The 13,718-nt window shown below is 36.2% G+C and overlaps 1 protein-coding gene across 2 annotated transcripts in view; it reads left to right on the plus strand.

Annotated features, from left to right (window-relative positions):
• Positions 1–1,753: 1,753 nt before the first annotated feature.
• The window catches only part of slc24a4b (solute carrier family 24 member 4b), a 43,099-nt gene continuing 31,134 nt past the window's right edge, over positions 1,754–13,718 (plus strand). For both annotated transcript variants that reach the window (XM_048208054.1, XM_048208055.1), the window contains exons 1-2: positions 1,754–2,407; positions 7,403–7,516. In XM_048208054.1, the coding sequence (XP_048064011.1) occupies positions 2,227–2,407; positions 7,403–7,516 (295 nt within the window). In that variant the 5' untranslated portion in view covers positions 1,754–2,226. The remainder of the gene's footprint in view (positions 2,408–7,402; positions 7,517–13,718) is intronic.

Here is a 13,718-nt window from a genome sequence, read left to right on the forward strand (position 1 = left end):
CGGCACGGCTCCTCAGCGTGGATGAATCGAATGTTTTGAGGAGAATGTGTGGCTGTCAGCCACTGGTGGATACTGTACTTCAGAATCACAGATTGTTGTCTTGGAAGTATGACCAAAATAAGAATTTTCACTGGAAAATGTCATCTGAACAAGTAAGTAACAAATCTGCCACTTTTGTTCTGACCAACTGAGAAAAAAAGCATTACAATAAATTGCGCTACCAATGGTGATTAAATCTAATGATTGCTTTAGCTCATATCACATCAAACTGTGCAAATTATTATTATTGTAATACTTTGCTCTCAAATTGTTTATGTTAACAACAGCATTGCGTGACTGTGTTTATTTAGGGTCCGGTCACACTGCACTTTTCATTCCATTGACTTCCATTCAAATGCATGCAAATGCGTCAGACCGGAAACACAAGATCGTGCGAAAAATTTTTTACATTTCGCTGCGCTCCAAAGTTCAAGTTTGGTGAACTCTGACCTGCGAATTCGCATCATGTGAAGACATGCGACCAGTAGAAGATTGATTCGTCACGGCATGACCTCTTGGCTGAATTAAAAGAATTATATTTTTGCAGTAAAGTTGAGTAGGTTGTATATTTTTACATTTTGAATGTATTACTTTAAGTAATTGTTGACGTCATATCATGACCGTTACAGCATCCGAAGAAATTTCGCACATTCAAAGTCTAGTGTGACCGCGGCTTTAGTGTGTATTAGCGTTACCTGATTTCAATTCCTACAGTCTAATCTCTAATGTTAATTTGTCATTCCATACAATCTGCCATCAAAATGATAAGTTTAATTATTCCAGCTGCTGTGAGAAGAGGCTATAAATGATCAGTCACATGCGATATAGCCTACTAGCTGCGACGGCTGCGACTCGTTCTTTATGTAAACAAAGACAAATGGCTGCATGCTCGAATTTCCCACAAAAACCCACCAGTACCACCCAAATTAGAACACAATATTACAAGCTTTCCGTTGTGAATCGGCCCAGCAAACATTGGTCCGACTGCAATTATCGTGTCCCTGGCCAAAAATAGCTGCGGTAGGACGGCATAAATTGTAAAAATATTTAATACAAAACATTTCCTAAAAATGCATTCAAATACGTACATGTCTACAATTCTCTGGGGTTGCATGTATAATTGTACCTTTGACTTTTAGCTACGTGTAGTTCATATAATACTTAATTATTTCATTAATTAACAAGATAACGTTAAGACATCCATTCAAATTTAATTTTGGAACTATTTTCAACCATGACGGGATGTGTAGGAGGGGCGTCTTTTCAAAGGTCATTAAAGTTTTGAACACTGGCTGGTTATGTACTTGCATTTTTAACCAAAAAAAAAAAAAGTACGGACTGCAGCTTTAATGAAAAGAAAGGTAAAAAGAACAAAATTTTAAAAAAATAATGGAAATTTTTATCCCATTATAAATGTCTTTAATGTCACTTTTATGCAATTTAATGCATTAAAGTATTCATTTATTTTATTATATAGGCTAGTATATGTTATGTATGAATGTATAAATGCATTCATATTCAAAGCTATTATGTTTAGGTTTAGTATTCTTTTTGTGAATTTTACGTCACTTTTGGAACTATTTATTCAGGAATAGTAAACGCATGTTCGAAATGAACAGCTTTTTAGAACTTTATAATTACTACCCTATATTAATAACAATTTACACATTGTAATTACAACACACACATACACATGCAAATAATTGCGCTGCATTTTAGTTAATTTGCACAAGCATTAATGCATGCACGTGATATCGGTGTTAAATGCCTTCACTTTCTATTGTAGGTGATGCCGTGACGCGTCGGATCGCCGTGAACGCTCCGGATCGCGGAACGTCACGTGTCTCGGGTGGACACCGGAGGAGCGCAAAGTTCCCGACGTTCCAGATGGGAAGATCAGGAATGCTTTCAGAATCAGAGGGACTGAAGGACATCACCTGAGACCGATGATATTTACACACGCGCACGCTTCACGGCAGACGCACGCGGCGCTGCAGGATGCATGCATGCGGGAATTTTACGTTTCCAGTGTTGTTGCAATGCGGCGGGGAGGAATCTGATGAGAGCAGGGATCTGGGACAGTGAAGGCTGGGATTCTGCGCTGCTGTATCTGGATCCAGACCTCTGATCGCGCTCTCTCCGGTTGCGCATTACGATCCGTCCATCAGTGCTCGCTAAAGCCCCGACATGACCAGCGCGGATCAGGAGCAGCATCAGGACCGCACCATGACGACGGTCTCCAAGAAATCCATCATCGCCAAGATGTTCAAAGTGCGCAAGAGGAGGGAGATGCTGCTGGCGCAGGTGTGTTTGGTCTGCAGTGTTCTGTTCGTGGCGTGGGGCATGTCGACCATCCTGACCAGGACAGGTGAGTCCGAGCAGAACCGGGTTCTGGCTGTCAATCAAACCCCGTAGTGTGGGCTAAATAAGAGAGATCAATATTGGTTCAGTGGAAAATATGAGAAGTGTTCAGTGTCAGAAGAGCTTTTGATTGGACTGATTGACAGTTTAACCCAAAATTCTTAAAACATTTCTAATGGGATTTCTATCATAAATTAGAACCAGTAACGGGTTCCCTTTTTAATGTCCATTCTAAATTGAACTATTAATGCAATTCTATATTTATATTTTCACAGTTTTCATCCTTTACAGCATTACATACATAAATTAGTGCCATTAATGAGACCAATAACCTCTAAGAATGTTCACTATAAAAATCAAGGTTCCTTACATGTTATTTATTATAATTTAATCTAAAATTATAAATATTAATTCTGAGTTTTAAGAGTGTTAATGGGATTTGAAAAATTTGATTTGATCCCATTATTTCCAGATTCATTTTGCATGACATTATACAGAAAAAAATATGAAATGGACAGCTGTCCTTAAATGCAAGAATTGATGCACATTGTGTATGTTTCTCAATTCTGTGAGATTCATTAGTGGCATTATCCTGTCTGTGCATCATAAATATAAATGTATCATATTTGTGATGGACACATTTTGAGTGACTGTCTATTATTCTGTGATGTTTGTGCACTATGATGCACCTGTTCTTATCAGGTCGCCACACTCGGGCTGTGTTTAAAACCTAGTGAGCTGCTGCGTTTATGCACATAATATGTGTAGGTAGTCAGATCACTAGGTTTGTGTGTGTGTGTGTGTGTGTGTGTGTGTTGGTGGCGATGCTCTGTTTCATATGCCGCAGTGTGCGGAGACGGTATGTTGGGTCCGTTATGCACACATGGTTAGATTTTTAATGCACTATTCTTCTCCGGCGATCTGTCTTTTATGGCCAGAGATGTGTGTCAAGTGTGCAGTCTGGTTCTTTTGGGGCAAATGAAAGTCACATTCCTCTGATGTCATAAAACATTGTGCTCGGATCGCGATGTGAACTGAACAGCACATGCATAACACTGAACTGATCAAAACAAATGATGCTTTGTTTATATAACCGTCATGTATCTTGCACACGTGGAATAGAATAGACCCTAGTATGATTTTACAGAAAGTTTTTAGGTTATAATAGCTTCAAACATTTTATTGTGTCTCTTGAATTACCTTTAAGAGGACCTATTATGCTTTTTTCCATCTTCATCTTTCTTTAGTGTGTAATGTTGCTGTTTGAACATGAAAAAGATCTGCAAAGTCCCTCCAGCAGGAGTTCTTCTCTATTTCAGTGTCACTGTTTCTGAACTCCCTGAAACGCCTCCATTGTAGTCTTGAGTTTTCTTCCGGGAACAAACACGACACAATATTCCTCATTTAAATAATTCGTACACAGAATAAAGGGGCGGAGCCTGGTTGAGTTAGTTAGTAGTGTGTTGAAACTCATGGTTATGGTAAGGGGCGGGACATTTCCCAAACACGCACGAAGCGCTTGACCAATCACAACACACTGCTCCAGCCGACCAATCAGAGCACAGTGTGCTTTTCAGAAGGAGGGGCTTCATAGAGACAGAAACTAAACAGAACGTTACTGACAGACTGGGAAGAGAGGAGCTGCAACAATGAAGAATATGAGGAAAATAATTTGTTTTTTTGAAAAATCAAGCATGAAAACCCCAAAACAAAATCAAGACTTCGTAAAAGGACATTATAGGTCCTGTTTAACCCTGTTTTCGTCCCTATTTGGGTGTGAACAAAAACACACTGTTTTTGTGTGTGTCCCTTTAAATGCAAATACGCTGCTGCTCCCGGCCCCCTTTCCAGAAGAGGGCGGAGCTTTAACAGCTCAACAACAACAAAGCTGGAGAATCTCATGCAGTCAAAATGACTAAAGTGTTCAGCCTTAAATTGTTCAAACCGGAGTCGACACTGATGGAGAGACTCAGGAAGAAGTTGCAACTTTTAGAATGAAACTGGACGTTTCTGAATGGTTAGTGGATAAATTTATGTAGTTGCTGTGGAGTTGATTCAACTCATCCACTAGCATGTGTCGTCACGTTCATCTTTTGTGCAAATCCAGCTTTGAATTGACCCTCGTTTGTGAAGCAGTCCGGTGTAAAATGACGGCATGACAACAACACTCTACTACAACAACTCTTCCTCTTCTCTAAAGCAGCCCAACATGGCCACGCCCCCTTTGTTGTGTGTTCTCGGGGGCGGGGTTTATGTAAATTGTAGGGTTTGTGATGTCGCTAACCCAAGAAGAAGCTCGTTGTAGTCCCTACCAGCCGTTTGTTGCGATTTCTGTAAAAGAAAATATTTCTCTTTGCATTGAACTTTGAGTATCGTAACTTTGCAGATGTTGTTTATGCTCAAACAGCAACATTACACACTAACTAAAGTTAAAAACACCACCCCTTTAAGAAGTGATCAAAATGTTTCATTTGAGAGCTTTTTTTTTTTTTTACGATTTTAATGATAAATTACGCAAATTAATTTCTAAATAATTTGACTGCTTGCTAACTTGTTTGACTCTGTAAAGTGAAGTGTGACATGGTGAATAGCGTCATACAGCGTGTACAGGGCTGGTCTTGTGTTATTGGTTCACAGACACACAAGTGTTCAGATTTCATGCAAGATTTATTCATTTCAGTCTGTTATAGCAGCCCTCCAAATCTGGTTAAAAATTCATTAAAATTGTCCAAATGTCCATGCAAAACTCACTGCCATAACGTGGTGTTTGCCAGGGTGTTTCTAGGGCGTTCTGGGTTGTTTCTGGTCCAACTCAAAACCCTCAAATCTCTAGATGTGACTCGAATCCCTCCTTCAGTGTGGATTCTGTCTGCATGTCTATCATCTACCAACTGAAAAGTCTGATCTCTTAGACAAGCACAAACAAGCCGCTCGATCTGAGGTATCATTCATGGCTCAAACCCAGACGTAAAGCTCAAATTAAATGTAAGCCTTCTGCATCAAACACAAAGACGTTAATTACAATAAAAACAAGAAGCTTAAAAGATTATTCTGCACTGATACCGTACAGACAATAGTAAATCTCTTTCTCACAGCATGACGTTTACTGTCAGAAACGGCTCCTTTCGCTGTCTGTTCATGACTATAACTTAAAAACACGTGAGATGAATGTGTGTGTGAACGTCAGACTCTCAGTGCCTTCATAATGCTTCAGGAAAGAAAGATCAAAGACTTTTGAATCAGGCAAATCCTGTTTTCTTCTTGTAGCTTTGAGGAGAAAAGAAAAGCAACACTTTCACTCTCATCTGCCCCTATTTTTCCACATTTTATGTTATTATTCATATATATATATATTAATTAATTAGAGATTTAAACTTGACTAAAATGTCATTTCAGTTTTATCTCGCTGTACAAAATTCCCAAATAGTGTCTTTGACTTGGAAATTGTTGGAGACAATAATAATTGTGGGAAGTGAAAATGACTTCCTTTTATTTTTATGCTTGTTCTGAACTGTTCCAGAGCTCTGAAATTGAGTTCTTTTGAGAAATGGCTTTGGCCTGGAGCTAGTCAGGTGGTTTATGAGTGTCTTATCAGCATTTCAGGACAGTCGTTTGGGCTGAATTTAGGCCGGTTTACTTTAATTGACACCCTGAGATTGAAGCAAATACCTGCTGTGGAGCAAACGCTGCCGGCGCTGCTCAGTCATTCAGAAAAGAAAATTATTCATTTACGTTAAAGCAGAGCACATTAAAGACACAAGTCGCCTGCGTTATTGCTTTATACTTGGGGAAAAATGAACATTTGGTGGGCGGGATCAGGCAGGATTCTGTGCTGTCACTCAAGCACTTTGATGCCAAAGTATTTTGATTGCCAAAGTGTGGAATTAATCAATGTATGTTTCTATTCTGATGGTGGTGGAAATAATATTTAAATTTATTTATGGTTAAAATAACATATTTAATGTTAATACATGTAAATGTATTCATTTTAAGATATTAATTTAGTAATTAAGTTGGTTACTACACTGTAAAAATGATTTTTTGAAGATGATTACTGGAAAAATACTATTTCAGTTCTATTTCAATTTCACATTTAATTCAATGTGTTACTTTGTTTCTTTGTGAAATTTACTTGCAGATTCTAAGTGAAAATTGTTTCTACACCAATTTTTGTTTTATAATTGATGAATTTTACAACATTATTTTTCTGTTTATTAATGTGAAGCATTTGAAATCTGTATAAAGCACTATTTAATAGTTTAATTTAACATTTTAATTTTTATATATACAGTCAAACCAAAAATTATTCAGACATTTTTGATATATTTTTACTAGTGGGTGCAGGACACTATAATTCATTTATGTAAGTGAGGATAGCAAAATAAAGTAAACTGTGACATATTATACCCAAAAATTAGACTACCAGTAAAATTGATAAAAATTTGAGACCAAAAATTATTCAGACACTTTGACCTGACCATGTTTTTTCTTAAGTGTTACCTGACATAATTAAGATTAATTTTTTTTTCTGACAAAGTTTAACTTTGAGATCTTGTCAAATTTTATTAATTTTTTTTTTTTTTTTTAAAAGCTATATTGAAAAAACTGTAATAATGAATGAAATATTCAAGGTGTCTGAATAAATTTTGGTTTGACTGCATTTATGGTTAATATTTAAATTAATATGAATAATATATTTATAATAATAAAATTTTATAGTACATGTAAAAATATAATTTACTCGAAAAAAGAATCAAATAAGTCATTATATTCAGTTCCTAGAATAGTTTTTCATATCATAATCAAACATATTATTGTGACTTATTGTATGTAAAAAAGTAATTATTGTGCTTTTAAATAATTGTAAAGTTTATAACTACTTATTTTTGAGAGTTACAGTCTAAAACGAGCTATTTAAAGGGATAGTTCACCCAAAAATAAAAATCTGCCCATCATTTATCATGTTGTTCTTTCTTTCTTCACCAATTTTTTGTTTTTATAGGTCATGGCATGATTGTGGAGGAGTCGCATATGGAATCACATGACCACTGGGGGCGACGGCTGATGTCATCTACACATGATAATGCGACGGAGGAGAAAAACTGCACGGAGCCAGGTGAGACGACATCATCGGATGTCTTCGGAGAGCAGATCGCGTTCTTTGCATCTCTTGCAAAAACATCCGCAGCAGCAGACAAATGATCTGGGCGTGAAGGTTTGGTGGTAAAAATACTTCAGCATAATAGAGAGCAACAGTCGGGTTCTGGAAATAAAAACTCCAGTCATTTTCTCCACAGGGGAATAGTTTTCTAATGATAACTTATCAACCTTTAAAAACAGACCGACTGTGAGTTTTGGGGTTGTTCATCAATGGCATATGCTTTAGTTGAAGGCTTGAAGTCATCCGTTTGCATTATTTCAGCTTATTTTTTTAAGCAATGAAAAACTACAATACCCATGATGCTGAATAGAAAAATCCACCAATTGGATATAGTTGCAGCGAGCAAATCGCGCCTAAACAGCTTGCAGGGAATGTTCACTCCCATAACGCACTGCAAATGATGTATTTGCATCTCTCTATGCTGTCAAAATATTGAAATATTTGTATATATATTCATATACAAATTCAATATACATATACCTCATTCAAGCTAAGTTCACAGTGCTTTTTTGCTTCGAATCAAAGTTTGTAATGTTATGATTCACCTTGTAGCTGGTTAGTTTGGTTCATGGATTATAATGCTTTTTTAAAATTCCTATGGGGAAAAAAATACTTCTGGAAAACATGTCTCGGAAAAAGTGGATGAACACTAATGCATGATAAATTGTCGATTTAAAATGATTCAGTGATTCTTTTATAATTCGTTTCCAACAATGGTTGTCATTTAACATCAAACTTCTTTCCCCATTTTCACTTTTTGTATGGATCATGCAGGGTTTGACATGAACTTTTTGCTCTCCAGTCACTGTGGCTAGTGGTTTTTCAAATTTACTAGCCACTCAGCATTTTCACTGGCCACAATTTTGACTTTGATACCATGGAAAAAAACTGCTACACAGATTTTTAATATTATCTCATAATTTGGCAGCAGGTATATTAGGCTGCTGTCACTTTAAGACCTGATGCACGGATCCATTATACTGTTACACATGCGTTTTCTTTCTCAGCTGTTTACATTCACTTACAACATAACTGACTGTATTTACATGAATACTCGTCAGCATTTTGGCGTGTATTTGACTGTTCAAGTGCAATAAGCAGCGGAAAAAGAACTCAATTTAGTACTGAGAGGCGGCTTTATGTGTGCCGCACTTTGGGTGTGAGAACAAAATCTGTGGGAATGAGTAAAATTATGCGCAATACATACAGTTCTACGCTGGTATTCAAGCCCCGTAACACCAACGATATTCATCCGGAGCAAATGAAACGAGTGAGTGATGGGTGTCAATGATCATATGTGTGTTCAGATGGTTGTATTCAAGCGTGGTGTCATGTGCTGATGTGCCAGCGCTGTTGGACTCAGAGTTGAGGACTAAATTTAGGTTCTTTTCGATGCCACTAATGACCCACCAGGAATTATCATCTGTTTTTTTGGTTAATCAGCAGATGGAAAACTTCTCAGAAGTGTGTACTAAGAGCTTTGACGAGATTTGAACTCCATGTCAGGCTGTTTTTTTGTAACTCCAGTGAGATTTAAGGTTTAATGTGACTTTGCTGTTCACTTGCGGAAGTTTTAATCAGCTTTGGTCCGGAGAGAAAGGCCTGCGTTTAGCTGACACTCGTTTTCTTCGGAGTGCACTCTGTCCTGGACTTACGGCTGTTATTCCGACTGCGGTTGTTCTCATTAAATTCTCTCAAACCCAAATTAAAAATCTAATTTTAGCCGTGGATGTTCTGTTTGTTGAGCTTTATAAATTTTTAAGTCAGGCATAATTCAAAAGAGAATCTGTTTGATGTCGCTCGTCTTTATGACTGTGGAACTTAAACTAATTTTCAAGCATATTCAAAGGATATTTTTACCTGTGTTAGTAGTATGAATGTGATATATTCTTTCAGATTCAAACATTTAATTTAGCATAAATATAAAATTGTAGTAGAGCAGTCAGACAGTGACTGCTGCATCTGAGACAGCAATGTTTTGATCCTCACAACTGATTCTGACCGAGTTTTGGCTTTTAGTATGTTGCTAAGAAAACAACATGATCATTAATAATCATAGAAATTCATTGTGAAGAACATTTTAATAATCTATAGAACCTTTTCCCACTTTAAAGAACTTTTTGTGGAATGGAAAGATTCCATGGATGTTAAAGGTTCTTCATGCACTCTAAAAAAATGCTAGGTTATTTTTTTTTAACCCAAAATTGGTTTGGCCTCTTAGGTCATTTTATTGGATTATTTTTTAATGTTTTTACCCAGGTGCTGGGTAGTCTTTCTATAACTCAGCTCTTGGATTATTTTTACTGTCAATACAAATGATGAACCCCCTCATGCCTAATCGCGTTCCAGGAGGTAAAAACTGGGTAAAAATCAAGTTCCAAGGGGTAAAAATTGCATTCTGAGGGGTAAAAAACATAGACTGTAAAAAATATGGACGTAGTGTCTGTGACGTCATTTTGTTTATTATGCAAACTTTAAGGTTTAATAGAATTTAAACGGATGAGTTATAAAAAAATTCACCCCCCTCACAGTTGTCATGAAGGGCAAAATGAGCTATATAGACCAAAACCACAATTTGTACCAGGCTGTAAACATGGAGCCTGTCCCTAGTGGCCAGTCGATGAATTGTAGTTCAAGTCACTTCCGTATTGGATTCAAGAGAAACAGAGGAAGGTTTCCACTTGGGTAAAAGTCGAGTTCTGGGGGGTAAAAATTGCATGCTGAGGGGTAAAAGTCGAGTTCTGGGGTGGGGCGGACTTAAAAAACAACCTGCAGCAACAGTGTAAAAGTAACCCATTTCCGTGGGAAAACAGCAGACTTGTCATGGCTAATGGAATTTCACCTCCCACCAAACGAATGCACAGCCAGTGCTACTTTATTGCCCTTTTTCGATTTATTTTTGGACTGACTTTAAAATAGACATGACAAAAAAATTAAACAGAACTCTTAATTTAGAACCCCATGACATTTTACTTTGTTTTCAAAACCCATATTTTTCTCAAAAACAAAATTATGTCATTAATCTTTTAATTATTTTGGCAAAGTTTTATATTCAAATATAGACAAATATAACTCTCTTATATTACCTTTTATAACACCGATCTCACACTATATTTTGAAACTCTTTCAAACATTAGATCACAAAACTGAAACTTAAATGATCATCATGAAACTTAAAGGTGCCGTAGAACATCTTTTCAAAAGATGTAATATAAGTCTAAGGTGTCCCCTGAATGTGTCTGTGAAGTTTCAGCTCAAAATACCCCATAGATTTTTTTTAATAATTTATTTTAACTGCCTATTTTGGGGCATCATTAACTATGCACCGATTCAGTGCGCGGCCCCTTTAAATCTCACGCTCCCTGCCCTCCCGAGCTCTAGACTATAAGTGTAGTTATACAGTGCATAAACAAAGTTCACACAGCTAATATAACCCTCAAATGGATCTTTGCAAGATGTTCGTCATTCATGCTGCATGCATACATCGATTCCTGTGAGTATAGTATTTATTTGGATGTTTACATTTGATTCTGAATGAGTTTGAGGCTATATGCTCTGTGGCTAACGGGCTAATGCTACACTGTTGGAGAGATTATAAAGAATGAAGATGTGTTTATGAATTATACAGACTGCAAGTGTTTAAAAATGAAAATAGCGATGGCTCTTGTCTCCGCGAATACAGTAATGGTAACTTTAAACGCACTGAACAGTAAATTAGCAACATGCTAACGAAACATTTAGAAAGACAATTTACAAATATCACTAAAAATATCATGTTATCATGGATCATGTCAGTTATTATTGCTCCTTCTGTCATTTTTCGCTATTGTCCTTGCTTGCTTACCTAGTCTGATGATTCAGCTGTGCACAGATCCAGACGTTCTGCCCTTGTCTAATGGCTTGAACATGAGCTGGCATATGCAAATATTGGGGTCATACATATTAATGATCCTGACTGTTACGTAACAGTCGGTGTTATGTTGAGATTCGCCTGTTCTTCGGAGGTCTTTTAAACAAATGAGATTTATATAAGAAGGAGGAAACAATGGAGTTTGAAACTCAACGTATGTCTTTTCCATGTACTGAACTCTTGTTATTCAACTATGCCAAGATAAATTCAATTTTTGATTCTAGGGCACCTTTAAATGTCTGACAGACGTGATGGGACAATATTTACCCAGAACTGGGTTGCCAAATAACCCAGAAATTTTTGTTTTTTTAGAGTGTGGAACCATCAATGCCAATAAAGGAGGTTTTTGAGGTTTTGTTTGTGACTTATGGTTCATCTTTGTATGTGAGCTCCAGGTCAGCTATTTTTATTATTTCAGTTTTTGCATTTTTAATTATTTTTTGACTGTTCGATCATCCAGCAAAGAAAACACACGAAGCTGGCTTCAAGTGAATGCCGTACACTCAGGATTTTTCTTTCAGTTAATTTCATTCTGAAATGCAAAAACACTTATCTGTGAAACTCCAATAACGGCACACCTCTGAATCTGCAGCTCTCAGTTTGTCGTTTTCACCTCGTCCTTTTGCCAGTAAGTTTTCAATCTGAGTTGCAGCGTGCCAGTTGACAAGATTACAAGCTGGAAATCTTGTAATCTCTGAAGATTACAGTTTACTCCTTCCTTCTCTTCTTCAGCATGTTGTGCAAACGCGATGACATCCTGTTTCTCTCTTCTTCACCTTCTTCATGGCCTCATTTTCTTGTTTCTGACAATGCAGCTTTAATATCAAACGATATCAAATTTAATATCAAATTTTTGCCCATGCGTGTGTTGCTGCTGAGCCTTGTATCATGTTGCTAGGGTGTTATCAGCAGGTTATGACTATTTTCAAATTAATTTTAAATCTAATTTCATTTTCATGGTGCAATCAGTTTATGTTTGTCTCTTATACTGCAAACTGTAATTCGGTGCCGTGCGTGGTTAATTTATCTACAAGATATCTGTAAACATTTTTTGTGCTATATTTGTAATATGTAAATCTCATAGATTCAAATGATATTTAAATATCTTATAATATATATATATATATATATATATATATGTTAGGCTTGCCTAATATATAAATATTATTTAAAATTGACTATAAAATATGTAAAATATAATACCAGTTAATATACACATAAATAATATTACACATAATAATATTTAAAAACATACCATATATATTTTTAAATATTATTATGTGTAATATTATTATGTGTATATTAATTGTGTATAAAATTTCATATATATTTGGTATTTTATTTTACATATTTTAAAGTCAATTTTAAATAATATTTATATATTAATAATTATATGTATATATGATTTTTTTCCACATATTTAAATAATTCAGAAATACAGTGAAAACAGTAATATTGTGAAATATTATTACAATTTAAAAGGACTGTTTTCTATTTTATGTATTTTACAAGGTAGTTTATAACGTGATTGAAAAAAAATAAATAAAATAAAAAATATGTATATATATATATATACACACACACACACACATACAGTCTCTGGCCACTTTATTAGTGCAAAAAGTGCTCTTTAATGCAAATATCTAATTAGCCTATCACACGGCAGCAACTCAATGCATTTAGGCATGTAGACATGACAAAGACGCACTGCTGAAGTTCAAATTCTCGCACAATCATCTCTAGGGTTTACAGAGAATGATAAAAGATAAAGTATCCAGTGAGCGTCAGTTCTGTGGTAGAAAATGCCCTGTTGAGGTCAGAGGTCAGAGGAGAATGACCAGACTGGTTGGAGCTGAAAGAAAGGCAGCTGAGGCTGCAATATATGGGTTGATTTGACCAAACTATTTCATAATGGTTACAGAGAGTGTGAAGTGATATGACATCCGAGTCATGTAATAATTCTTCATAGTTGTCCCGTATTCAGAAGAGTCAGAGTTATGAAATGATGTAATTTCTCTCTGTGGGGATGTTTGCTCTGTGTTATGTAAGTGTGTTATGGCTGTGCGGATACACTCTGGACTTTTAACAAGCTGCTTTTTGCCTAAAATGTTGGTATCATGGAAAAAGAAAAACCCATTTTGTTTGTCATGAGACTGAGGGCAGTTGTTCTGGTTCAGATCCAGCTCTCCACACTGCTGGAGCAGGACAGAAGCCATGTGTTTTAGTGTTGAGCGAGCGTTCATGTGA

The sequence above is a fragment of the Megalobrama amblycephala genome, linkage group LG11 (assembly GCF_018812025.1).
Source record: "Megalobrama amblycephala isolate DHTTF-2021 linkage group LG11, ASM1881202v1, whole genome shotgun sequence".
Taxonomy (NCBI): Eukaryota; Metazoa; Chordata; class Actinopteri; order Cypriniformes; family Xenocyprididae; genus Megalobrama; species Megalobrama amblycephala.